Source organism: Tripterygium wilfordii, chromosome 21 (genome assembly GCF_013401445.1).
Source record: "Tripterygium wilfordii isolate XIE 37 chromosome 21, ASM1340144v1, whole genome shotgun sequence".
NCBI lineage: Eukaryota > Viridiplantae > Streptophyta > Magnoliopsida > Celastrales > Celastraceae > Tripterygium > Tripterygium wilfordii.
In genome coordinates, this window is record NC_052252.1 from 1,815,170 (window position 1) to 1,840,871 (window position 25,702).

Genomic DNA, 25,702 nt, shown 5'->3' on the forward strand with positions numbered 1-25,702 from the left:
CAGGAGAGGGCAAAGTGAATATTGAGGTTAAGGATGGTCAAAAATTTGTTATAATGACACATTTGATACATCTACTAGTTTTGATCTCCATAAGTTCATGGAGTCTACTCTAATGTCTACTACTTGTGATTAACTTCATGGACGATCTTTTGTGGAACTTCTGGGTATTATTGATTCATCATTTTTTTTTTTTTTGAGATGATATCAAAGCCCATTGGCATCACATGTATTTAAGCTCAGTCCATGAGCCAAAAAAGCCCATTCACATTACATATTTAAGCCCAATATACATGAGCCCAAATAAACTATGTATGCTTAATTGCTTAGATACATAAATATTTATACACCTATGGCTATGGCCCTTCCACAAACCAAATATATGAACATTTTCATGATCAAATCGAATTCCAACAACAAATATCAGGATTTTCATCCATTACTTTTGCAACAGAAAATTACACATCAATTCTCCAATAATAAAAAATGATTAAAAAAACAAAACAAATGTATACCCAACAACTCTTCTACTCTAACTTCGGCATGTGTATCGATGAATTAACTTGTTTTGTAATGTTAATACGAATCAAGAGAGTAAAAAAATTAATTGGTGTATCCAATCCGCCACTTGAAGAAGAAGTTCATCTGTCTAGCTAGGTTTAGACTTTAGTGGTGTTGCATGGGAATGAGTGAAGAAGTTGGTTGGGAGGAGCACAAAGACAAAATCTCTTCTAAGGTTCCATTCATGCAATCCTTGTATTCGTCGTAAATCCTTTGATGATCATCATTCGTCGTCTTTGATGATATAGTCTCTGTAATTATGTTTATTTGCGGGAAATCTTCAACTTCTAAGGGAGGATAATAAGGTTGTTGGCAAAGCATGCTCCAAGAGCTTGGCATATCCATGTCCTGCATCATATAAATATGAAACATATTATTCATTAATCAACACTAGAGACATAAATTAAAAGGGTTGAGATGTTTAATATAAGATCATCCGAGGGAAATGCTGAACAAAGCTAGATGTTTTGACTGAATTCATTGAAAATGGTGAAAACAAAACACATTAGCTATGTGTAGTTGAATCAGTCTTAACTAGTGATTTTTTTTTTTCAATTTTTTTGTCCAAAAGATGTGGGGAGTTCAAGGGATAAGATAGATTTAGAGGTACCTGAAATAAAGTTGATGATGAAGAGATCAAGGGATCATCCACATTATCATTGAGAGAGTAGATGTACTTGGCAGAACTGTTAGCTTCATCGGAGCCGGCAAACGGAGCTTGTAAATCATCCGCCGGTGTTCCTTGGGTGAGATCCGAAGAAGATGTTTCTGAATTAGGAATGAATTTCAACGAATTAGCGTTGTTATTTATATTCTCGTCGTCTTCAACTTCTCTGCGACGATTAATTATTGTCCCACTCGAGTGATCATCTTGTAAGGCAACATTTCCCACTTTATCTTCTTTTCTTTTCGGGATTTCTATTGATTTCTTGAAGATTCGACATAGTGCGTAAGAATCCTGTGGTGCAATATTAGTAAACAAAATGTTAATATCAAATAATTAATTACAGTTGGTGAAAGATATATCACACAAAGATCAGTAAAAGCTAGCGAAGATCAAAAGAAGAAAGATAAATGAGACTAAGTACAAGTAAAGTGTTGAAACAGCAAGTTAAAGAGTCTTTCATCATGATGTTGAATTGTTGACGATTATATTCTTTAATTTCTTACTTAAGAGAGGAAAAGAAGCATATTTTCAAAAAGGAACGGAAGAAGAAGAAGAAGAATATCTGTCACATGACAATTATGATTAAAGTGAGATCATATGTAGAGGAGCATGAGTCAATTTTGGGTCTCCCATGCATTGATTTTACCAAATTAACATGGTATTAAAGTTACTGTATAAACTCCTACATGTCACTGCATGTTGTTCTCACTTCCTTTTATGTGGCATATATATATATATATATATATATTCAAATGCACTTCGATCCAAATGCATTGGTAATCATTTTTAAGTTCATTTAATAATATATCAAGCTCTGAATCTCAAGTTCATTCGTATATATGAAAAAAAAAAAGTCTCTTGAAACTTGCTTCTGCATTTTTCCAAAAAAAAAATGGAAGTGAATTAAAAAAGCCAACTCCTCAATTTCCTGTTCAGGGTTTCCCATAAAACTTACATATATATATATATATATATATATTGATATTGGTTTCAGTAGTTGTAGAAAATTTTTGTTTTGATAATGAGAAAGTGAGGGAAAACAAAAGAGTCAATTAGAGAAAAGAAAATATGCAGAAGAATATGGAGGTATCTTCTAACATGAACTATACATATAGACAAACATACTGATGAAATTGATAGAATTATATATATGAAGTCATCATCCTGGTGAATGTGCTTGATCAATCTGGTTAGCTGCTACTCATTCCATGCATATATATACATATATATGTATGTATAAGGTTCAAATAAGATAAGGAATATATATACATACCTTCAAAGTTGATGCATTATTAGATGCAGGAGGAGGACACGAGGAGTGAATCAATCGATACTCATGCATGATCCAACTAGTTCTGCAGCCATGGGGAGCCCTACCCCTATAATAAACCAATGTCTTCTTCATCCCAACTGCTCTCTTCTTTGATTGCACTGTCCTATCTTTCCCTGTTGCCTTCCAATACCCACATCTTGTTGCCCTATTTGTCCTTGACCCATTTGGATACTTTCTATCTCTTGGACTGTAGAAGTACCACTCCATATCCTTACTTGGCAAAAATGACTTCTCTGGCAAATCCCAAGGTTCACACTTGTAAAGATCAACTTCTGGAATAATCTCAAGCTCAATGGAGTGACCACTGATTTTTCTGTCCAAGTAGTAAGCAACAAGCTCTTCATCTGTTGGATGGAACCTAAATCCTGGAGGGAGGCTCATTGGTGGCATTGATCACTTGATTATTGCACCAAGATCAATGACAGACAGACAGAGAGAGAGAGAGAGAGCTATAGAGAGATGTGTGACCCAAAACTGGGTTTGTACGCGACAATTAATGAACCTATATAGGCCGCTATTGGGGGCAGAGGACATAAATATGGAGATTATGTTATTTAATATTATATATATGTGTGTGTGTTATATGTATGAAGTGGCTAGTAGTAGTAGTTTGTAGTATACTTTTGCTTTTCCAGATTCTATGTGTAAGGCAATGTGCGAAAACCCACAAGGAGGGATAAGAAGCTGCTGCTGTCTTTTGTCTGCTCACAAACTAACAAAAATCAGAACAGACCCTCTTAAAGGCTGCATGGGGTCCCCATTACTCAAACCGTCCAATTCCACACCCCACAACACGCAATAGTAGGACATATATAATTTATAATATATATACATACATACATATTATATTTATATAGGATCATACTATTTAATAGATAAATTACACATTTATATAACATTGAAATCTATGATGGATAAAGTAGAATACATTGAAATTTATATTAATCCATTGAAAATCCCTAGCCTTACACACATCATAGATATTATTAGTTTTGCGTTATCCGATTCTTGTGAATGCATCAGGCCCGCACGACTTTGTTTATCATGGGTCATCTCACTTAACGATACTTAAGCCCATGAAAATGCTTCTTATGTATGGTAAAGACTAGGACAAGCTTATATACCACATGATTGAGTGATACCCAACCGATGTGGTACTCTAACATAACCATTCACAATGAGAATTTATAAGAAAGTTGTAATTTTAGAGGATTAATTTTAGTCAATAATTGTTCAACACTTGGATAAGAAGGCGAATATATGCATGAACTGTAAATATTTACCCCAAAAAATGGAGAGAATTTAGGGTAATTTTTTTTGTACCTACCATAGTAACATTAGTTCATAGGCAAAATGAATCCTAATTAAAGCCAAGAATTGTGGACTAGAAATCTAAAAGGAAGGCACGCAAATCTTTATCTTTACTTGGAGTCTGAAAAACACTCCCTGTAAAGACTTATTTTCAAGTTGGAAAACTTGAGAATTTTCAAAGCTCATGCGACTTTGGTAGTAATAGTTATTGTTTTACATAACGAAGAAAATCTCCGGTATAAATTGTATATGACTCGCTCTTCCGTATTAGTAACACTTTGTCCGTTTTGAGTCAACTCATACTAGCATACATGACTTTGTCTTCCTATGTACAGCACTAGCCTATACTAGTTTGAGCACAAGAAAAACACTCATTGTTAGTTTAGAAGTTTGACTTATTATATTTTGTATTTCACATCTTCTCCTTAGTGAAGTAGGACAAGAGACTTAGCTCCACGCCACTCAATAACTCATCTAACACCACTAAACTTCACACTACAGTGGCATATGATCTCGCCCACTAAAGCCGGATGCTGCAAAAACAATGGTGGCATATGAAGTATTTTATATATTATGTTACTTGAACAGAACCTACCTGTCACACCGTCACAAGCTTTGCTTTTGCTTTTTTTTTTTTTAGGGTTTATTGGTTGCTTTCTTTTTCCTTGCCATCCAAACTTACTTTTCTTTTACTGTTTTGTGTTTTTTTTCTCTCTTTTTTTTTAGGTTCTCGACATCTAATCTTCCTTTCACTAAAATATCATTTCTATATGGGTAAAGACATACTATCCACTTTAATCATTACAAGCACAAAGTCCTTGACTGGTCATCTCTCTCTCATATTCATACCAGATCGCATCAATGTATCATTCTATATGCACACACACACACACACATTCTTCTTTTTCTCTCCAAGATAAAAAGAAAAAACCATGTAATGCTAATGTATACGTACCCTTGGAGTACTTTAATAAAGATATATCAAATAAAAACTAATGCAAGTTTATTGGTTACACTTAACCACACACACACGCAGGTTGGGGGGGGGGGGGAGAGATCTAGAGAGAGAGAGAGGATGTAACTGGGTGTATATCTTAAATGGAGTTGTAAAGCCATGCAACCTTTCACGAGAGAGCTAGAAATCAAAGCAACAAATAGAGTTGAGAGAGCTTAAATTGTAAAGCAAAGCAAATGCCAAAGTTTACGATGATTGATGCTGTATGTGAAGAGATTTACTGGTGGTGGTAAAGCACACGCGTGTTTGAAACTGTCTACTGTGTAATATACATACATACATACATATATATATATACATTTTGCCATTTTAGTTTGTGCACAAAAAGACAAAAACGTGTTGATCATCAGATTCTTTCCTTCTTTATTCCATTCTTTTCTTTTCTTTCATGAGGTTGTGTGTAAATCATATATACAGTGGTTCTTTTGTAAACGCAGTTATATGAGACCAGCGTCGATGCTTTTTTAGTAAGCGCCGGCTGAAAGTGTCATCGAAACACTAGTTGTGATCATAATTAACCATATCTTTTCTTTGACGATTATGTGTAAAATTAACATTCAAAGTCTCGAATATTGTTCAAAAACCTTTACTTTTTGAGAATGAAGAGACCTCAGATGACATTCATATAAAATCTCTGATCTCCTCCTCTCTTGTAAAATAAAAAATAATTTTTTTTTTTCAAATCTGATCCAGCCCAAATCATGGTACTTGGGCCAAGGAGAAACTTAACTTGTTTTGAGCATTCTGTGCCAAGGTCCAAACCCAAGCCCAAACCCATCAAGACTCGTACAACTGCCTTGGAGGCTGGGGCTGCTTCTCCTTCGATCAGAGCCGAGAAAGATGTCGATGCTGTGGGAGAAGAGCGAGACATGGAGGTGGATAGTGCGGAAGACTAGGGATTCTAGGCCCTTCTTCCTTGGCTTCGCCACTATATGCGGCGTCGTTCCTGGTGTCATTGGCTACTGCGTTATGCAGGCCACCAATACCCGAAACCCGGAGCTAGAGACCCGCCTCCGCCAGACTGCCCGGCCTGAATCTATCGTACGTACTTCTCAACCTCCATTTCCATAGATTGACTTCTTTTCCGTCAATTTTGTAAGTTGGAATTTTGGATCCAAAATTTGCTCAGCCTTCAATTTTTGGAACCTAAACCATCATACTCATGAACCCTAATTTGTCTATGCTTTTACTTTTGTTTAAGTTGTACGAGAAGCTATTTTTTTGGCCTGAAAATACTGTAGCTTAATATTTGTCCGATTAGCCTGGCTACTCTGTTTTCTTGATGTGATGATTTCTTTGGAACATTTCTTCTTCTTCTTTTTCCTTTTGTAGTTGATAGATGAAGCTAATGGCACTAAATGCCTTAAAAGAACTTCATGGTTTGTTATAGCTTTTGTAGCACCTCACTAGAGGTTTTCCTCATTTTTCCTCCTTAAAGACTTTGCTTCGATGGAAAATTTAGATATACTGTGGCCATGTCACAGCTTTGATGGGAGAGGATTTTGAAAAGAGATGGTAGCATGTTGGATGATTCAGATACTTCCATTTCCATCTCTCTAGGTTGAATTCTCCGTTTCCTTTGTTTATGACTCGTGGGTGAAAGTTTCTGCTATGGAAATATGGTAAGGGTCTAGTTTGTCCAATTGACCGGGCTACTTTGATTTTTAATGTGATGGGTTTTAGGCTCCACTTTGGATGATGGACCCTGGTTGAGGGATTATTTTCATGCAAGGATTGGGGAGGTTTGGTTACGGACACTTTCTTTAGAGTATGCTTGTTTTGGTACCACCTAACTAGAGATTTTATTCTTTTTTCCTCTGTTAAGATTTACGGTTTGATAGAAAATTTATATGTGCTGTGGTCTTGTCATAGCTTTGATGGGAGTGTATTCTTCTAGCTGATGGTGTGTTCAAGAAAGAAATAAACTTTTGTGGCTGGTAGGGTTTGATTAAGATCATGTGTTAAAAAAGATGGTAAAAAGATTAGATTACTCTGGTACGATGTTCTCCCTCTTCATTGCTTGGCAATTTCTTTATCAGCATTTGATATCTTGGCTAATTTGGTAGGGAGTTGGGTGGATTTGAGGGAGTCGCAGAAGCTTAGGAAATGATTTTGAGACATATCATCTCAAGTTGTTCCTAATTGGTTACTTCAATGTCTCCAAATACATTGTGTGAAAATATGTCTTGGTTTGTTTGTGGTGCAATAACATGGGCATGTTTTTTTCCTGTTTCAGATGATGGGGAAAGTAAATCAAGAGAGGTTGGCTGAATACCTTCGGGAGCTGCAGCGGAAAGAAGATACAAACGACCGATATGTTGCTGCTCTTCGGGGAGAGACATTGACCAGGAAGCCTTATGTGAGAATTCAACCAGTCCCAAAGCCGATAGACACTGTTGCTGACAAGGAACAGAAGACTGACAAGGATAGAAAGAAGTAGATCATTTTGTTGTGCTTTTGAATTTTTTGGCCAATTGAATTGAGGATGTCAATTGTATCAAAACTATTTAAATCGTTGAAATTTGTTAAATTTATACAAAGCAAACACATTTCTTCATAGAAATTTACAGGGAAAGCCTAGCAACCACACCAAAGATTAATCTTTTATGAACCACAATCGACACAAATATTTCAACAAAGAAGCTAAACTTGTTTTAGGCTTTGCAGCACACAAAACGAGAAAATCCTTTGGAGGAAGCATGTTCTTGATCACCGTTGTCATCAACCACCCCTTCAAATTCAATCTTCACAGCCTTTCTTTGGTGTCTAGTACTCTTCTTCTTGAGCTCATCTTTAGGCACTGTCACTGTAAGAACTCCATCACGCATGGAGGCTTTGATTTCCTCAGCCTTGCCATTCTCCGGCAACCGAAACTGCCTTGAGAATCCTCCACTTGGTCTCTCCTTGCAGTGCCATATCTCCCCTTTCTCTTCTCCTTCTTTCCTCTCTGCAGCCACATATAGGACTCCATTATCATGTAGTTGAAGCTTCACATCCTCTTTTGTCAGACCTGGAAGATCGATTTTGAATACATGGGCTCTTGGAGTCTCCTTCCAGTCCATCTGGGTCTCCTCCATTGAAGGTTGAAATGGATTCAAGAGGCTGATTCCATTGAAGGGAGATGCCAAGATAGACATTCTCAATTTTCTTTTTTCAGATTTTTTGTCGTGTTTCTCTTGTTGATTATATTGGTATGGGGTGTATTTATAGTTGATGGGTTGATGTTCCTGAAATCTCTGGAGTTTTTGGGAAAAAAACAGAATATCAGTTGAATAGTAATGAAAATTGGAAGAACTTTTTGATTGGTCGATGCAGGGGAAGTCTCTGGGTTATCAAGTCAATTCATCAGTTCCACTAGAATATTGTAGAATATAGCACAAGAAGGACTGATTTTGGAGGTCAGTCATCACTAGAATGTTGTAGAATAAGGCCCAACAAGGACTGAATTTGGAGGTCACTAACTTCATTAGAAGCCTGCAACCCTAAAATTAGTAGAGGTGTCAAATGGACCAGGAGCTTGTGAGACCAGCGTGGCCCGATCCTATAGGTATACACGGGCTGGGTCATGATTCTTGGCCCAGACAGGTCGGCCTGACCCCTGAATCTTATAGGTCATGTCAAGGTTGCCACATTAAATGGAGTTCACTTCACATCTAACATTGCACATTAAATGGAGATCACTTTTTGAGGATCTCGACCATTATCATTTAGAAATATTACATTTAGTTAGTATTGTTATTTTAACAACAACAATTAATAACACAATTTTTTTTATAAATTAATAACATATAAAGGTTTTAAAAAATCAATATTTTTCTTCCCCATCAATCTAAGCTTTTAGACAGATGTTGTTGTCTCAGACCAGAAGGCTTGTCCATCATTTTAGGGAAATTTCGGACCCGTCCCAAAAAAAGGTGTGGTTCCTACATTTAATTGTGCCCAAAGTGGCCAATTATTAAATCTTCCAAATTCGTGAGTTTACAATAATGTGACTTAGAAAATTTTAATTTTCCCTTCCTAACTAAGGCGAGAAAATTAAAAAGTAAGTAAACACATGAATTCTACTTAGAAAATTTCAAAACATCAGTCTGAAGACCACCAAGAAAATGAAATGGGAATTTCTGAGTTGAAGAACTTGCCACATCAGGATGATGATCTAATGCGCTCTGACGATGATGATGGTGGTGGTGAGTAGCAAGAAGCTTGTCCAAAAACGACCAATCAGTGCCATTATTATGCATTGCTAGTAGTCCTGAAGGAGAATTGTTCATGTCCATGGTAGTAGTACTGTTATTGAAAGTGAAGGATGCAGCATTGTTATTAATGGCTGTTGATTCTGAACTGAACAACTGGGGGAGATGCATGGATCCATCAAAGGTATAATCACATAAACCTTGGACGTGATTAACAGTATTTTGTCTACGATCCAGTACAGCAGCTGGTACTAATGGAGGATATGGAGCAGTAGCCGCCTTCATCATGTGAGGAAACATGAAGTTTTCATCTGCTAATTGATCATGATGATGAGAAACTTCAGCTGGTAGGTAATTACCTCTGCTATGATTCTTCTTCTTGAAAACTCTACAGACAACCCACCCATCTTCCTGCACCCGCTGAATATATATTAATTAATTTACATGAACAACGTTAGTTTTTGTTTTAATTATGTGCATATATGTAGGTATACTTATATATTATAGCAGCAGTCATATGAATTCCAAAATGTTGGGATTGAAGCACATTATTTGATATGGATCATGTGCATACATTTCAATATTTGGGATAGTTAGGAAAAAAATACTGCGATTCTTAGCATTTTTCGATATTATAGAGTACCTGATGATGGTCGAGTCGGTCATTGTGATGAGGATCGTCCATTAAGCGATACTCGTGCATGATCCAGTCAGTCTTTAGGCCATGAGGAGCACGTCCAGTGTAGAAGACTAGGGTTTTTCTCATGCCTAATATTGTTTGGGTTTGGGAGTTGGAAAGGTGGATAGCCTTGTCTCTCCCTGTTGCTTTCCAAAACCCAGCAGTGGTTGCTCGATTTGTTCGAGTCCCAGTTGGGTATTTCTTGTCTTTGTGGCTGAACAAGTACCACTCGTTTTGAGGCCCTGATCCGATTTTACATTTATCTGCATGGAATCCACTACAAGAGTCAAGTACATATGCATGCAAAAACATTAAGCACCACTTCGCTCGGAGAATATAGCTCAGTTGGTAGAGCTCCGCTCTTACAATTGGATCGCTGCGATTACTGGTTGAATGTCTAATTGTTTAGGAGGTAATGTAATCATTATTATCTATCATCTTCATAATCAACATCTAAGTAGAAGAAAAGGTAGTATTGTATTAGGTTCTGACCTTTGAGGTCCCAAGGCTCGAGCTTGTTGAGATCCACCTCCCTGATAACATCGAGGTCAATGGCTTCATAAGAAACCTTCTTCCTTAGATAATAGTAGAGAAGCTCCTCGTCTGTCGGATGGAATCGAAACCCTGGAGGAACCGACACCTCGCCACTCCCATTACCATTACCAATTTCATTCCCGTTTCCGGCCATCATCTTAATTAATTCCTGCCCATCACAACCAATTATACTATCTTGACATGAACGGAGAAGGCAAAAACGAATCCTCCATGCAAAAAATGCTCCGATATATATATGGATGATAAATGAAACAAAGAAAGAAGTACTCCAAGTAGTGTTTAATTTCATGCTGAATTTCTTCATCAAGAGCTGATAACCTTGAAACGAAATTAGAAACAAACTAATAATAAGCACTCACTCACCTTGCTTTTAGTGATGATGGATCTGTTAGTTACAAGCTAGTGACTACTGACAAAGAGAAGAAGACAAATGGAGATCGAATTATATGAAAGGAGAGGTAAACTTAAAGGACACAAACTGATATGAGTTTGAGAGAGAGAGAGAGAGAGGAGCTAGGTAGATTGGATGGGTAAGAGAAATAAAAGAGTTGGGTGGTAGTGAATGTGTCCATCCGCATGATATGGGCATTTGGTAAATGTCCGTTGAATAGGGGACCTTACTCCCCAATATCGCCTCTTTAGAATGAAGAATATACATCTCAAATATATATATATTACTTACTGCTACCGACCTATATATATATATATATCTTTTGTTCTATTTTATTTCATGATTGATTACTCCCTCCATATATACTTACAATTGGTCACAGTCAAATAGGAATGTTGAAGGAATTTTCCTCTCTAACTTTTTTAAGTAACTCAAAAATATTAACTTAATTATACCATGTACCTACCTTAAGCTTATTAATAAATGAAGTATAATCCTTAAGTTGAGAAACATATATACACACATGCAAATGTGAGTATATATGATTTACACTCGATGTCATAATTAGAAATATTTATCATTCAAACGAGATAGTAATTTTAATTTGGTGCACGTATGTATATACATAATATATATATATATAGTGTTTTTACCCTGGATGGTCAATTTCTTTTACCTTGGATGGTGCTTGATGAAATGGAAATGGAATGGGTAGCTTAATCTCTCGGGATGGCAGCCAAATATAAAAAGCAAAAGCTTAAATAACTAGAGATCACGTCGCTTACAAGGTGTCTTACATTAATTAAACATTTTTATATATATGGGCTCGGTCAACTTCAAAGGATTGGATGATCGCTAGCTCCAGCTAGGGATGAATGCTTTCTTTGATTCAGAGCTCCTTCTCCATTGCATCAAATTCAGTGCATTATTATATAACAATATATATATTATATACGTGTATATATTAAGCGGCGCATTGGTGGTGGAAAAAGTAATCCAATTATACATTTAATATGATATTATATATTCCTCAAATATATATCATCATTACTAATCAGAATCACTTAAGAGATAACTTAACGGTGAATCTCTTTGAGGTCAAACCGTATGGATTCAAAAAATAATGAGTTCGATTGTCACTAAAACCAATATATCTGTCGGCCCCAATGATTTTTGAGCTAACTTATCCTATTGTCCTATGAAAAACTTATGTAAACACAGGTTTGAATGTGAAACTTGTATGATATTGTTGTCCACCCAAAAAAAAAAAAAGGTCATTACTAACCGGTATGTATATGACTAGCTATATGATCTCACAACGTCAATAACAAAGAAAACAAAACCCCCGAAAGTCCGTGGCATCAACACGTGCTGGTCCAACACATGCTACACAATTCAAGGCCTCGGTTCTCGTAATTTTCCTTTAAACAATTAAAGAATTAGGCCCTTATCTATGATTGATTATGAGCTGGGATTCATTATATATATATATATATATATGCAGGTTGCTGGTCAAACACGTTGATGAAACTCTAATTACATGTATTTATATATATATGCGTGTGTATTACAATTACTATAGTGATTTTGTTTTAACTTGAATCGCTCTAACACATGCAAATAGGGTGGGTGCCGTTGCCTTTACGTAGACTGCATGCAACAACAATTATTATCATGTCATGCATGTGTGTGACTTCTCAAAGGGAATCCTATGGCTCCACTCTCTTTTACATTCTACACCATCTATATTTTATTTTGTGCACATCTAGTGTGTTTCTTCTTAGGTTGATGTGGTTCGTTTCAAATTCGAATGATTCCTGATTTGACGGTTCAAATTTATGTTTATATCGGATGTGTTTTAAAGTATAAGTTTGTCTGATGACATTATCGATTACCAAAAAAAAACTTATTATGAAACTTCTTTGTCAAATGATTGTGCGACCATAGAAGGACTTGTTATTGCTTGGGTAGTGGCCTGGGTACTTGCTTTCAATGGTAACATCAACTTTTGAGTGTTAATTAATCTATTAGAAAATTCAACTCAAAACAATATAAACTCATAACGTTCGTTTTGGGTTAAAGGTCGGCACGACTTTATTACTCGATCTTTTGCGATTGGTTCTTAGAACCATAAAATAATTGTATTTGTATTAATTGAATGAAATTTGAATACATGATTGACTAAATGTGAATTAGGGATGGCAAAAAAAATCGATCAGAGCGTTATCCGCAGGGTATCCGATCTGTTTAAAACCCAAAAACCGATCCTATAGGTTTTGGAAACGGTTTTGGTTTTGGTTTTCAAACCCGTCATGGTTTAGGATCGGATTTGGTTTTTGATGCCGGGTTTAAGGTACCCGAACCGTTTAATAAAAATATCCATTATAGTAATAATATTATAAATCATCTATAAAGGTATACTACTAGGATACTAAATTATAACATGATAAAGCATATTAAAACATATATATTATAGAAACATACTAATAAAACTATAAATTAGATTAATTTGAATTATAAAATCATAATTAATATAAATCATACTCAATATTAATTTATATTAACATAATCATCAAAGAAAAAAATAAAAATATTAAAAGTTAAATGGTAAACAGGTATTCGATGGTAAACGGTTATGGAACGGTTCCGGGTTTGGAAATTTAAATGGTTTTTTAAATGATTTTGGAACGGTTTTGGTATAGAGTATCTTAAATGAAAACGGTTTTGATATTTCCTAATTGGAAGGGTACCCGACCCGTTGTCATCCCTAATGTGAATGCACAAATGAAAATTTGAATTGGCAAAGTTGAACAAATTTGACAAAACTCGAAAGTCGAAATTGAACTCGAAACGTGTGTTTGGCTGACATTTGGGCTTTGCCTTATTAGGGCTTTCGACAGTTTTATAAGTAACCAAACGGGGTCTTAGACGCTTAGTTCTTAGATTAGGCCCACTCATTTGGGCTTTGCCTTATTAGGGCTTTCAACGGTTGATATACACGCGTTTGCTTCTCATCCGCTTCTCTCTCTGGCTCGCTTCCTCCCTTCTTCGCTCGCTCTGCTCAGCAATCATGAGCACCGGTTACTACTCTTTCTTCATCTTTATTTATACATGTATTTTTGATTATGTACGCTGTTCTTCCATCACTAACCTCGATATTCCTCTCTATTTTCAGCTATAGGCAGGAAGATCAAGATCGGTATTGAAGGTAATGACGTGTTGTTTAGTTTTATGGATTGCACTATTTTTCCTTTGTTGTTTTTATGGATTCGTATTCAGTTATTATTGGGTTTCTGATTCCAATGCGTTCCTTGCTCCAAATGAATCTATTCATCAGGATGTGGAAGTCTTAATCTTTTTCTTAGAAGGCTCGCTCCCCACAGAGCAGATACTAAGGTACTGTCATATATATATATGTATGTAGGTATTGAGCACAGGCGTATTCATTTATATGTGGTTTGGTAATAGGTAGACTGGAATTCTTATATTTTTCATATTAATGCGAGATTTATTTATCTTGAACTTGAACTTCTTGTATCAGTAATTTTATTCAAACTGTTACCACAAACGATTTCGAGATTCTGTGCTCAGCTTGCTATCCCATGATCAGGCCAGGCAGTAGAATTAAATGTTGCTTTTGAATGAAGTACTGGAAATATGTAATTGACTTACCTCTTATACATAGCAGGAAAATCCACTTCTAGAAATTTTTCTGTGGTTTAGACAAGATTAAAGTACCATTTGACTTGGCTAGAAATTGAACGGCTTGGATTAGTGCATCAAGTCGAACTTACTGCACAAGGGTACTGTAATCAGTATGGGTGGTAAGAACAGATGTTTGTTGCCTCACTCTGCAATGCAACGAGAAGTTTTACCTTTGGGAGAAGTTTTATCTTCATGAATACGCAATATACCAAACAAAAACTGCTGCAATCTAACATCAAATTATTAAGCCTCCCTCCTTTTCCTGTTTAATGATTACTTTATGTCCTGACCTTTTACAGATGCTAAAGTTGTGGATGTTCTGATATAGAAATTCTGTACATTTTTAAGGCTAAAATTCACTATTGTGTGAAAAATGGCCTATTGATATTTCTTAATTTTATCATTTTGTGTTGCTAGAAGATGTGAAAATTTTGATACCAGCAACCGAATTATCAATAAAAAAAATCTGACCTTGGAATAAAATATCTTGGATAATCTTCCATTTTGTCTTATCTTCTTCTCTTCGGGAGCGATTACTCCTTCCCTCCTAGTATAGCCCGCCCCTCCAAGGCTCCCGGTAGGAGTTGGGGATTTCAGATTTCATCTGCTTTTGTTTAGCGTACAACTTTATTGTGCTGGATTTTTTATCTGTTGGATCTAGTTTCATTCATATTAGATCTGTTTCTTGCTAATATTAGTGCAACATTATACACAGACCCTTCCGGCACTGCCCTACCTCATTTCAAAGCAGGATCAACAAAGACAGGAATCTGGTGGTGTAAAGTCTTTGAGGATGCTTGCGCTCCTTGGTGCAGGTGTATCAGGACTTCTAAGTTGTGCAACAGTAGCTTATAATTCTGATGAGGCGGAACATGGCTTGGCTTGTCCTAACTATCCTTGGCCTCATAAAGGGGTTCTTAGCTCATATGATCATTCATCGTAAGTTTGTGTTCGACTCATCTGTAAAAGTTTTAATGAAGATATTGTTTTGATATGGGATAACCCAGTTTAAATTTTGTCTTCTGGTTTTATGTTTTAAAACTGGAAAGAAGAGATAAAAGAATTGTAAGCTGAGGTTGTCACTCTGGTTGCTGTGAATATTGTCTGGCTCCCTGTTGAAACTTCAATAAACATATCCTACCCTTTCTATAACCTATTATGCCTTCTCCTTCTGCTTTCATGCTTTTGTAATGTAACTGTCGATGCTAGCGTTCGGTGAAGAACCTACATTAGAGTTCACAAGAGCTCTAACCTTCACTATAATGTTCGTAATATAAGTAAGAAGACAGTTAGATATGCCCATGTAGGGCAGGCATTATTACAAGACTGCCAGACTAAGAACGTAAGATTACCACAGTAACCACACTAAACTTAATGGTATCTTTTAGCCTAAAACTCAATTTCCACTAATCCTCAACTATCTTTTGGTAAATTCAAATTAACAATATGTGAACAGGATTCGCCGGGGTCACCAAGTGTACCAACAAGTATGTGCATCTTGCCATTCAATGTCTCTAATTTCATATCGTGATCTCGTGGGTGTTGCATATACTGAAGAAGAGACAAAAGCCATGGCGGCAGAGATTGAGGTGGTTGATGGGCCTAATGATGAGGGTGAGATGTTCACCCGTCCAGGCAAGCTAAGTGATCGTTTTCCTGAGCCATATGTGAATGAACAAGCAGCAAGATTTGCTAATGGAGGGGCGTACCCTCCTGATCTAAGTCTTATCACTAAGGTACCTTTTGTTAAATTTATTGATTGATGTAAGGTATATCTGGGTACATGCATTCACTATTTTTTTTTCCATTTATTTCAGGCCCGTCATAATGGTCAGAACTATGTATTTGCTCTTCTGACTGGTTATCGTGATCCTCCTGCTGGTGTTATGGTAATTTTCTTTCCAAGATTAGAAATAGTTCTTAAGGGGAGAAAATTTTCAAAGTAACCTTGAAGGAAGTTTGTAATTATATATATATATACTGTAGATGCTTACTATACCTGGTTAGAAAAGTCTTATTCCAATGTTCCCTGATTTCAAAACTGCTTAGAATTGCTGTCAAATAATGCTTGCCTGTTATGGTTTGTCAAACAATTTTTAACAGAACCTAATGTAATTGGGGTTTGCATGCATTCTTGACTAATAATTTTCTTCCTCTATGCATCATCATCTTTTGCCAGTTGCTACATCATTATTTTTTTCATGCTGTTGATTTTTAATGTCATGGTCCACCTCACATAAATATAGTCATTGTAGATAAGAGATGGCCTTCACTATAATCCTTACTTTCCTGGTGGTGCTATTGCTATGCCCAAAATGCTCAATGATGGTGCTGTGGAATATGAAGATGGTACCCCTGCAACAGAGTCCCAGGCAATCGTCTTAACCTTTGCATTAGATTTCATATTTCTGCTTTCCTTGAGTAAACATTGATTCTCATTCTCTCTTTATATTTATTGGTATAGATGGGGAAAGATGTTGTGTCATTTTTGGCATGGGCTGCTGAGCCAGAAATGGAAGAGAGAAAACTGGTAAACTTTTTATTGAATTTGAATGGCATAGTAACACATAATTATTAATCAACAAAGATTGACTTCTGTTTTGATTACTGCACTTGCCTATGGTGTTTATGAACCACCACTACCAACTAATGGTTGTGGCAGTTTTTGTTTATCATCAGTATGATTATGATCATTATTATTATATACTCTTGTTTTTCCCCTTTTCCTTTGCGGTTTTGGTGGGGGGAAATTAAATGGAAGGCCCTTACGGCCTTACCATAAAGCCTTGAATCTAGCCTATACGTTCATAAGCACTTTTCATGCCGATTGCTCTAGAAGCCATTGCTTTTTTTAAGCATATATGAAAACGATCCTTCTAAGGATTAAAAATTATACACTTCTGGATTTTTTTTTAATCTTTCCGTACTGTCTTCTGGTGTAAAGTGTAGACCAGGAAATTTTCTGAAGAACCCGTCATATCAATTAGTTGGTTTGCTGTTCGATATCCTTAAATATGAAATAGTAAATTGTCATGACTTCTCAAAGCTTGCTCAATAGACCTTTTAGTGGCAATCCCTCCGTGTTGCAGAGATTACTCACTACCCTTTCTCCTTGCCACACTAAGCACAGTGATAAGTTCTCTCCCTGACTGATAGCTGTCACTACTATGTATTCAAGGAAAAATTGTTACCGCCCATTTTGCTTCAGTTCTTCATAGATTTATTTGTATGGTCATTCTGCTTTGAAATGTATACAGATGGGATTTAAATGGATCTTTGTGCTGTCGCTTGCACTTCTTCAAGCTGCTTATTACAGACGCTTGAGATGGTCAGTCCTCAAGTCTCGAAAGCTGGTTCTTGATGTTGTCAACTAAGCTCAATACCGGGTGTTAGAGGAAACGAAATTTAGCAATAGTGGTTGTAGATGATTTTGTTACTCAATTTTTATCGTATGTTGAGATGACCTCTAGAGTTGAATGCTGGATAAGCAAGAGTCTGCAAAGCAATTGTGTTTTTGTTAAGAGAATAATAAGCGGCTCTTATACATTGTACACCGTGTTTGTTTGTTATTGATATTATTTACTCCACTCATTAACATTGTAAGTTGTTTTAGGCACAAAGAATTATGTTCTTTATTATTTGCCAATCGACACAAAATATTTGTCTATTTCCCGTTCATTGGAAATCTCACACTCATTCTACCCGCTATATTATACGAAGAAAATCCAACTAATGCAAGTTCCCTTCTCTATAGACAAAAACACGCAGAAGGGAGTACAATTCTAGTTGACAGAGACCAAAGTGGATTGATCATTGATGAAGTAACAGAGTCGACCATCAATCTAGCAAGTACAATACAAAAGCATCTTGGCAGGCATCGACAAAATGGGCGAGTGGCATTCAATAGTCGTGTATTTCAGAGAAACAAACATCATAATGTTATCACCATCATTCTAGCAAGTACAATACAGAACCAGAAGCATCTATTGCTATTAATGCAAGCTAAAAAAGATTACATCAAATGCACAGGTGGTCAAGTAATTAGATTGGCAACTTCATAACATTCAGATTATTTGATTCGACAGGACTCGACGCTAATTACTGATTCAAATTCATCTTTAAATAGATCATTGTCATTCCTTCTTAAAACATTTGGCCAACTATGCTTGAGCTGTTTCTGCTGCTTTTGAATCATCCTTTCCTTCCGCATCTGTTGATGTTGTTCCGAGCGATGTTGCTATAGACAAAACCTCTGCAGGGGGTGGGTGGTCAAATTTGCAAGTCACACCAAACCTACATGTACCAGTCTTCATATAATATGGGCAGTGAACAGAGCCCTGTCAAAATGTTTCATTTGATCAATGCTCTCACAAAGAGAAGAATTAGAGAGAAACTCGTTAGCACCTATACACAAATAGCAGAACAATAGAGAAAAAACTGAATACATGCATGCAAGTCATTCAAATTTTTTCCATGTATACAGCGGCCAAAAGAAATTCATGCTGCATGTATGGCGACGTTAATGTCCCCACAAGTAATCGGGCACGAAAAATCAAATTCTTTAATATTTTCATCAAGGAATTATTTGCATCAAATGCAGCATGTCTGCGCACCTTCCAAACTTTATTTTCCATGAAAATAATGAATTGTCTAATCGAACTAAATACATCTAACACTACATAATGTACGAGTCCAAAGCCCATTTCATACGAGGAAATTACACCCAACACTATTAAAAGAAGAAGCAACATGGAATTGTTGAGAGGCAAAAACACAACTCATACCTCTCTCCGAGGTAATCCAGCAAGCGTGAGCTTCATTGATGATGCTGGTGCAGATCGATTAATAGGATGGTGGAACCTGCATCTTTCCCCGAACTTACATTCTCCAGTTTTCATGTAGTACTACAGGGAAAACACACAATATAAACAAGTGGTTCATGGTTTGACTCATAAACAGAAGATATAACAACTAGGTAAAGCATCTCAAATACATCTTATCATCATTATTGTGATAGCAGGAGTAACTTGAGTTCGAGCTCAAAAATAAAAAAGGGTTACTACGCACATCACATTCCATCTGTCCAGGTCGTTGAGGGTATATTGTGAGGCCCACTCCCACCTGCAACAAGAGGGAAATAGCATCCATCAGAATCCAAGCAAAAAATAACTGAGTGTCTATGCATATGGAGCAGTGAAGACTTAAGTACAGAAGCTTGTAAGATTAGAAGAATACAATTTTACAAACTAAAGAAAATCATTTTGGAGTTTGGAGGCAAAACAAAATCAGACGGATATTTGGAAAACAAAATTATGACGAACCAACAAGGAAAATTTTTCAGAAGCGTTCAGTACCAATGACCACTAATAGACTAATGTAGTGTGAAATGAAGCAACAGGTCAAAATAAATCAAAACTACTTAAGAAGCCAGACTCCACCATAAAATAGCCATAAAATGATAAAATCCTCAAACAAATTTAAAAGCAATAACTCAGAAAACATAGTTAATGATAGACCTGGCAATCAAACAAAAGATCTTAGGTCGAATGTTCAAATATCAATATCTATCCAAATAAACCAACGGCATAGACACATGTACTTCAAGACAGATCATATTCCCACTAATGCATACATTTTAATCCTTCCAGACAACAACTTTCCAACAAACTCGCTTTCCCTTGAGAAATGTAAAAACAAGCCCCCGTACCAATCATGAAAACATCAGCCAACATGGTTGGTTTGATGAACTAAAATGATTTGGAAGGTACAAATGATTGCCAATTTACCGTTGCTTGGGAAAATGTTGGGTCTACAGTTTGGTACATAGAGACAGCAGGATTAGTGACTCCAATGTTTAGACTTGTGGCTGGGGAGGCTACAATGGAATGGCCAATTGCAGCAGCAGCTGGAATCATTGATATAGACGATCAGAGTGAAATTGCAGGCACATATATTGGAAGCAGCATTCAAACAACTTCTACATATCTTAATTCGTAAATGAAAGAACAGCACACATACCAGGATGATTGTAACGGCAAGTGGTGCCATACTTGCAACTGATTACAAAAAGATAGAAGAGATTCACATTTATATTAACTTCTGATTTTTATTAGAACTGGAAAAAAAATAAAACAAAGTTGGCAAAAGCTAAGCAGATTTTCACCTGCCAGTTTTCAGATAGAATGGACAATCCAACTCACCCTGCGGAAAAGAAAAGAAAAGAAAATATCAGTGTAATTCCAGCTTCAAAAACAATTTCCTTTCTCTGTTTATTTTCCTTTCTTCTTTCTTATTTTTGGCTTAAGCACATTAGCACCTCAGATTAAAATGCTGTGAAAGCTACCCACGGCAATAAGAATCACAAGGTCAAAAGTCTAAACCCATTAGAAGTTTCAGGTCTTCCAAGCAGCATTATTAATAATTCAGTTAAACAGAAGGGAAATATCACATAAGCCTTTTAAACAACAGTTCAAAAGTAAGACTAGCCTAATCAAGATTGTGTCATCATCATCAAAGCCTTGATCACAAAAATTTTGGGGTTGGCTAGATGAATCAGTAAAAGTTAGTTGGGCTTGGAATCCACTGTGGATCCTTCTCTACCATTCATTCTTATCTACAATCTATAAGTTTGGGCAGGGGTCCGGTGAATGTAAGCCTAGCAGCTTCTTTGTTTTAGAGTGTTAGAAATATGGACCGGGAGAGCCAGATTACATGTGCCTACGTGGCATTGGATGGGAGCCCACTATCTAAAAAGCCCATGGCTTATATGAGAGTGAGACTAGGTCCATCCATTACTTTATAAACCACCCACAACTCTCATCATTTTCCATGTGGACTTCGGCTTGGGTGTGTTCCAACATAGAGCAAGGATAAATAGGGTCTCAATAATGTCATTTGAGATTCAGGATGTGCACTAAGGAAGTGGTTAAGGCGGCAGCTAATACGAATGAACAAGACTTTAACAGGAAGGTAACGAGTAGTATTGAGCTCAAGACTAAATGCCTAGGTGGTAATGTTAACAAATAATAAACAATCAGAAAACAAATAAAACATGTATATTGGGTATCTTTGGCGTATGGACTCAGCCTTTTTCTAGCATCCCTATATGCTTGATGGTTGTTCTCTTACACTACTTCCAATTTTTTTGAACTTTACATTACATGTTACAATTTGTTGTGACTTCCTTTTCTCAGTGTTTACCCACAACCTTTGGAGATGACTGACTTGATGGAATTTACGAGTTATAGACAGATAAAATAGTACAGGTGGAAAAGTGGACAGCTCATCGAACAGTTAATAATCTATGTGCATTACCGGTCGTACAGGAAGCCCTTTTGAATTGTGGAACAGTGCTGGCGTGAACTGAGCAGCAGGCTTAGCTAAATTGATATATCCCATTGTTGCTTCAGTCTTCAGTAATGATTCAGAGGGTTGCGTGTTACCATTGTCATACCCAGATGATTGTACCAGGACACCCTTTGGGTGATGAAATTTGCATGTTGCACCAAATTTACAATCCCCAGTCTTCATGTAAAACTGTTCAAGTTTAAATAGATGATATAAACTAAAAGTAAGACTTTGAAACAAACCCACCTAAGAAATAGGAGATCAACTCTTACCGCACATGGCGGCTCAGAAGGTCTCTCAGGTAAGGCAGAACCATCAGCAAATTCTGAAGCACCCTAGGGAAAAGGTAAAGTATCATGTTGTTAAGCCTAAAGCAACAAACACCATAAGAGGTTTATTAATTTCATGATGATAGCCCATACTGTATTAGCCAAATTATCTTGTGGATGATTAAATCTGCACCTCAATCCATATTTACACCTTTGAGTTTTCATGAAGTACTGCAACAGAATGTACCATAAATTAGTTAACAAAATAAATGCATTCAAGGAAACTGGAAGAAAACGTATAATCAAGTCTTACAGGACAATCTGGCTCTCCAGGCCTTTCAGGAAGGGCGCTTGTAGCAATGAGTGGAACCTAAACAACAAGAGATTGCTTAAACAGAATGTTACTAGATACACAAGAGTACCTAACTAAATCTAAAAGACATCATCACGAGTTTGACAAGATTCAAATGTACAACATAATAACTACTGTTCAAAATAAGGGGGAAAAAAGAGGAGAATTATGCAACATTGACAACAAGATAGAACAATTAACATTTAGAAACACTAATGTCTTACATCAACTTCACAGTGTTTTTTTCTTATTACTTTTTTAATAAATGGCCTCTAAAGAGATACTCCTGAAGTAGTGGACAGTAGACATCCATCCCGACAACAATACTATGGACCCTTTCCTTAAGAAATCCATTTCATGACAATATAAATGGTTATCATCATCATCGGATAAAAGTTTGGGTTCAGCTACATGAGTATATGAGAACATCATCAGAAATCCACCACATGACAATATAAATGGTGATAAAAAAAAAATTTGAAACACTATCAAACAGAAACGTAAACTGCTCACGAGAAATAAGCGATTGCATTAATTCCTATTACCATTAAACTTCTTACTAACATTAACAATTAAAACCATAAAACTCAGTGAAAAAGGTAGGGTAAGCGATTGTATTAATTCTTATTACCATTAAACTTCATAGTAACATGAACAATTAAAACCATAAAACCCAGTGAAAAAGGTAGGGGGAAAATGAACACATAGCTACATTTTCTAAAAGGCTTCTCTTTTTTTCAGTGAAAGAAAAAAAAATTCCTAGAATTATTCTAAATTACAAAATCTAAAGAAATGTGCATGGGAATCATATCATAAACATTACTATGGCACATAATTATTACAATGATGGAGCAAATATGCTACATACTAAAAGAGTAAAAGGTGAAAGCATAAGAGATAATCCAGAAATTCAATTTTAGGAGAAAAATATAACGTAAAGCGAAAGAAAAAGCTTAAAAGTGTAATATGATTTTATTTTACAGTTTCAAGAAACAATAACATTAATGTAGTGCTAACTTATAGCTCCTTATTTATTAGATGAACCTAAATATGAATGAAGATAGAGAATACAAGAACCTAAGGTATATATACCCTAATAAAATGCCATTATTTACAAATAAAAGTTAAGCAGTAATTGTCACCTCTTTCCAATCAGGGATCCCACCCTCAGGAACCCAAGTAGGATGGTCAAAAATGCAGGTATCCCCAAATTTACATGTTCTTGTCTGCATATAGTGGACACAATCCTTTTCTCCTGGCCTCTGAGGATATACAGGCAAATAGCTTGCACTCTCGAATCTAGAACGCTTGGCTAAAGAGTCAGTAGAGTACCAAGCTCCACTTTGCCCAATTGAGTTATGGGCGCCCAAACCCATTATAGCCTGATGGTAGAGCACTATAGTACATAGAACAAGAGTATGTACAAAAAAAAGGAGGAAACATATATATTACTATATAAATATGAGTTAAAAGTAGTTTTTTAGACTAAAAACATAAGTAGAAACCCTTAGAAATATAATATGGTTGTGGTATGATATTGAAACTAGGCACATATAGGATATTACAGAAATTTATTTTGTAAAATAATAAAAGGATACAGGTGTAGCCGGATACAATACATTATTCAAATCATAATTGGTTTTCATATTTACAGGAAAAGCTAGGAGTAACCTCTCTCCAAATAACCTTTTATAGGTATTAACACTAATGACTTTATATTAGCATACAGTAAAGCATTTTCCAATAGTAACTAACTCTAGATAAATAATATATCATTTTTACTCTGTTTTTATACGAGCAACTTTTTTACTCCTAGGAGATTATATATATACATACTCACCCTAAGAGGAACAGTTTGGAGCAATTTTTTCCAAATTGCCTATTCAGAACTTGATATACTCTCTAAAAGAAAAACCTTTCAACAACTCAGAGACCTCTAAAGACAGATTTCTTGATGTCCGTTTCACTTATTTGAAACTTTGTTAGGCAACAAATTTGTTGTGTCTCTGGGTACAAGCCTGTTGTCAACTCCCGAACGAATAGATTGTACAAGGACAAGTTTTCCTTAAGAAAGTTGATTCGCAAGAGGAGACTGAAACAAAAAAAGTTGTTTAATTTCCTTAACAAATTAGCTTAACAATCTAAAGCCATTTCCGTACATTTGGCTACAGTATCAGTTGTGAGCAATTACGCAAAATTAGATAGAATCTCTTGCTGAAGAAAAACTCCAATTTCAAGGGAAGACATACAAAATTTCATCTTGAACCCTTAAGGCAGTGAAATCAATTGTTATAAATATAAAGGCAAAAGAAAAGGAAGAATCGGAGCGCCTTTGTGTCTTACCATCAGAGGAGCGTTTCAGGCCGGAAACGAAAGATTCGACATCGAGGGTTGAGTTCCAGGAGGAATAAGAAGGCAAATTCGAAGTAGTGGGAGCGGCTGCCGGGGGAATGCCGCCCGGAACTCTATCTGGGTACATAGGGGAATAAGCGGGATGATCCAGAGTAAAAGATTTCGAAGCTGACAAGTAGTGGGTAAGAGTGGAGTCGGAGGAGTAGACGGTGGAAGGATGGGGAGCTGCTGCTGCTTCCGTAGATGGGTCTGTAGCCGTAGAGAGTTGGCCTGCCACTCGGGAAAGTTGAAAACCCTATTAATGCAAATCATTTATATATTTACTGTGCGTATATATCTATATGTACTTCACTTTTTGATTATTCATAAATTTTATAAGACTTAGTAAAAGGATGAAATTAATTAATATCATAATTATGTTCATTATATTGATAACTCCGTACTTACGAGACTTACTAAGTACATTTTCTTGCTTGTGTACACTGTGACCTGCAGCCAAGCCTGGGCTACTGCCCTACCCAACATGCCCAAAGCTTAGGCGGCACCTTGACAGGTCAACGGCTTAAGAAGACTAAAGAGCCCACGGCCTGCGCGACTGCGTACCCAACAAGCTCACGGCAGGGGTAGCAACTTAACAGGAACGGCCTTCTCAATTGCCCAACAGGTCCACTACCTGAGTGGGACTACGACCCAACAGGCCCATGACCTAAGCGGCTCCTCTACAGGCCCATGGCCTGGCAAATCATCAACACAACAAGCCCACGGCCTCAACAAGCATGCCGGACAAAGGAAAAACAGCAACCATAATGGTGAACCACAGGGTTCGGAGACTAACATAAGATTTTTCCAGCGAAAAACCACTCTGAATTCAAGCCATACATGCATGCATGATGAGGAGGTAAGTGTTCTCAAAGAATTAATGTCATAATTTCTCATATTCATTAGTATATGGTAATGTTCTCTCCCTTCTGGATA

At 36.5% G+C, this 25,702-nt stretch overlaps 6 protein-coding genes across 7 annotated transcripts; 2 read left to right on the plus strand and 4 right to left on the minus strand.

Annotated features, from left to right (window-relative positions):
• Positions 1-298: 298 nt before the first annotated feature.
• On the minus strand, positions 299-3,012 carry LOC119988280 (NAC domain-containing protein 45-like). The gene is made up of 3 exons (XM_038833256.1): positions 2,499-3,012; positions 1,169-1,516; positions 299-906 (listed from the first exon to the last, which is right to left on the minus strand). Exons 1-3 carry the CDS (start codon positions 2,946-2,948, stop codon positions 664-666), a joined length of 1,041 nt encoding a protein of 346 aa, XP_038689184.1. The 5' UTR covers positions 2,949-3,012; the 3' UTR covers positions 299-663.
• A 2,674-nt stretch (positions 3,013-5,686) lies between these two features.
• On the plus strand, positions 5,687-7,443 carry LOC119988284. The gene is made up of 2 exons (XM_038833262.1): positions 5,687-5,925; positions 7,121-7,443. Exons 1-2 carry the CDS (start codon positions 5,725-5,727, stop codon positions 7,322-7,324), a joined length of 405 nt encoding a protein of 134 aa, XP_038689190.1. The 5' UTR covers positions 5,687-5,724; the 3' UTR covers positions 7,325-7,443.
• On the minus strand, positions 7,404-8,099 carry LOC119988283 (18.1 kDa class I heat shock protein-like). Its single transcript, XM_038833261.1, has one exon. It carries the CDS (start codon positions 8,019-8,021, stop codon positions 7,539-7,541), a length of 483 nt encoding a protein of 160 aa, XP_038689189.1. The 5' UTR covers positions 8,022-8,099; the 3' UTR covers positions 7,404-7,538.
• An 833-nt stretch (positions 8,100-8,932) lies between these two features.
• LOC119988281 (NAC domain-containing protein 76) lies at positions 8,933-10,452 on the minus strand. Its single transcript, XM_038833257.1, has 3 exons — positions 10,249-10,452; positions 9,721-10,019; positions 8,933-9,497 (listed from the first exon to the last, which is right to left on the minus strand). Exons 1-3 carry the CDS (start codon positions 10,445-10,447, stop codon positions 8,946-8,948), a joined length of 1,050 nt encoding a protein of 349 aa, XP_038689185.1. The 5' UTR covers positions 10,448-10,452; the 3' UTR covers positions 8,933-8,945.
• A 3,210-nt stretch (positions 10,453-13,662) lies between these two features.
• Positions 13,663-18,051, plus strand: LOC119988282 (cytochrome c1-2, heme protein, mitochondrial-like). 2 transcript variants are annotated; one of them, XM_038833259.1, is made up of 9 exons: positions 13,663-13,782; positions 13,878-13,910; positions 14,040-14,098; positions 15,123-15,346; positions 15,864-16,143; positions 16,225-16,296; positions 16,663-16,779; positions 16,872-16,937; positions 17,665-18,051. In XM_038833259.1, the coding sequence occupies exons 1-9, from the start codon at positions 13,773-13,775 to the stop codon at positions 17,779-17,781; spliced, it is 978 nt and encodes a 325-aa protein (XP_038689187.1). In that variant the 5' UTR covers positions 13,663-13,772; the 3' UTR covers positions 17,782-18,051. The 2 variants fall into 2 exon arrangements, with proteins under 2 accessions (XP_038689187.1, XP_038689188.1); XM_038833260.1 differs by having other exon boundaries at positions 13,709-13,782; positions 13,878-13,901.
• Positions 18,052-18,274: 223 nt separating this feature from the next.
• LOC119989784 (zinc finger CCCH domain-containing protein 37-like) lies at positions 18,275-25,669 on the minus strand. Its single transcript, XM_038835480.1, has 14 exons — positions 25,401-25,669; positions 25,184-25,241; positions 24,719-25,022; positions 23,518-23,771; positions 22,337-22,393; positions 22,177-22,254; positions 22,027-22,089; positions 21,722-21,943; positions 20,571-20,608; positions 20,426-20,463; positions 20,194-20,312; positions 19,475-19,528; positions 19,192-19,311; positions 18,275-18,744 (listed from the first exon to the last, which is right to left on the minus strand). The coding sequence occupies exons 1-14, from the start codon at positions 25,667-25,669 to the stop codon at positions 18,568-18,570; spliced, it is 1,851 nt and encodes a 616-aa protein (XP_038691408.1). The 3' UTR covers positions 18,275-18,567.
• Between the last annotated feature and the right edge of the window lie 33 nt (positions 25,670-25,702).

Coding starts and splice junctions, on each gene's coding strand:
- LOC119988280 (XM_038833256.1), bottom strand. CDS start 2,948: ATGCCACCAATGAGCCTCCCTCCAGGATTTAGGTTCCATCCAACAGAT. Junction 1,517..2,498: donor ATAATGCATCAACTTTGAAG/GTATGTATATAT, acceptor ATTGCACCACAG/GATTCTTACGCACTATGTCG. Junction 907..1,168: donor CATCATCAACTTTATTTCAG/GTACCTCTAAAT, acceptor TATATGATGCAG/GACATGGATATGCCAAGCTC.
- LOC119988284 (XM_038833262.1), top strand. CDS start 5,725: ATGTCGATGCTGTGGGAGAAGAGCGAGACATGGAGGTGGATAGTGCGG. Junction 5,926..7,120: donor CTGCCCGGCCTGAATCTATC/GTACGTACTTCT, acceptor TTCCTGTTTCAG/ATGATGGGGAAAGTAAATCA.
- LOC119988283 (XM_038833261.1), bottom strand. CDS start 8,021: ATGTCTATCTTGGCATCTCCCTTCAATGGAATCAGCCTCTTGAATCCA.
- LOC119988281 (XM_038833257.1), bottom strand. CDS start 10,447: ATGATGGCCGGAAACGGGAATGAAATTGGTAATGGTAATGGGAGTGGC. Junction 10,020..10,248: donor CGAGCCTTGGGACCTCAAAG/GTCAGAACCTAA, acceptor GATTCCATGCAG/ATAAATGTAAAATCGGATCA. Junction 9,498..9,720: donor ACCGACTCGACCATCATCAG/GTACTCTATAAT, acceptor ATATATATTCAG/CGGGTGCAGGAAGATGGGTG.
- LOC119988282 (XM_038833259.1), top strand. Junction 15,347..15,863: donor AGCTCATATGATCATTCATC/GTAAGTTTGTGT, acceptor ATATGTGAACAG/GATTCGCCGGGGTCACCAAG. Junction 16,938..17,664: donor AAATGGAAGAGAGAAAACTG/GTAAACTTTTTA, acceptor AAATGTATACAG/ATGGGATTTAAATGGATCTT.
- LOC119989784 (XM_038835480.1), bottom strand. CDS start 25,669: ATGAATATGAGAAATTATGACATTAATTCTTTGAGAACACTTACCTCC. Junction 25,023..25,183: donor CAAGCAAGAAAATGTACTTA/GTAAGTCTCGTA, acceptor TTGCATTAATAG/GGTTTTCAACTTTCCCGAGT. Junction 23,772..24,718: donor CCTGAAACGCTCCTCTGATG/GTAAGACACAAA, acceptor TATGTACTATAG/TGCTCTACCATCAGGCTATA.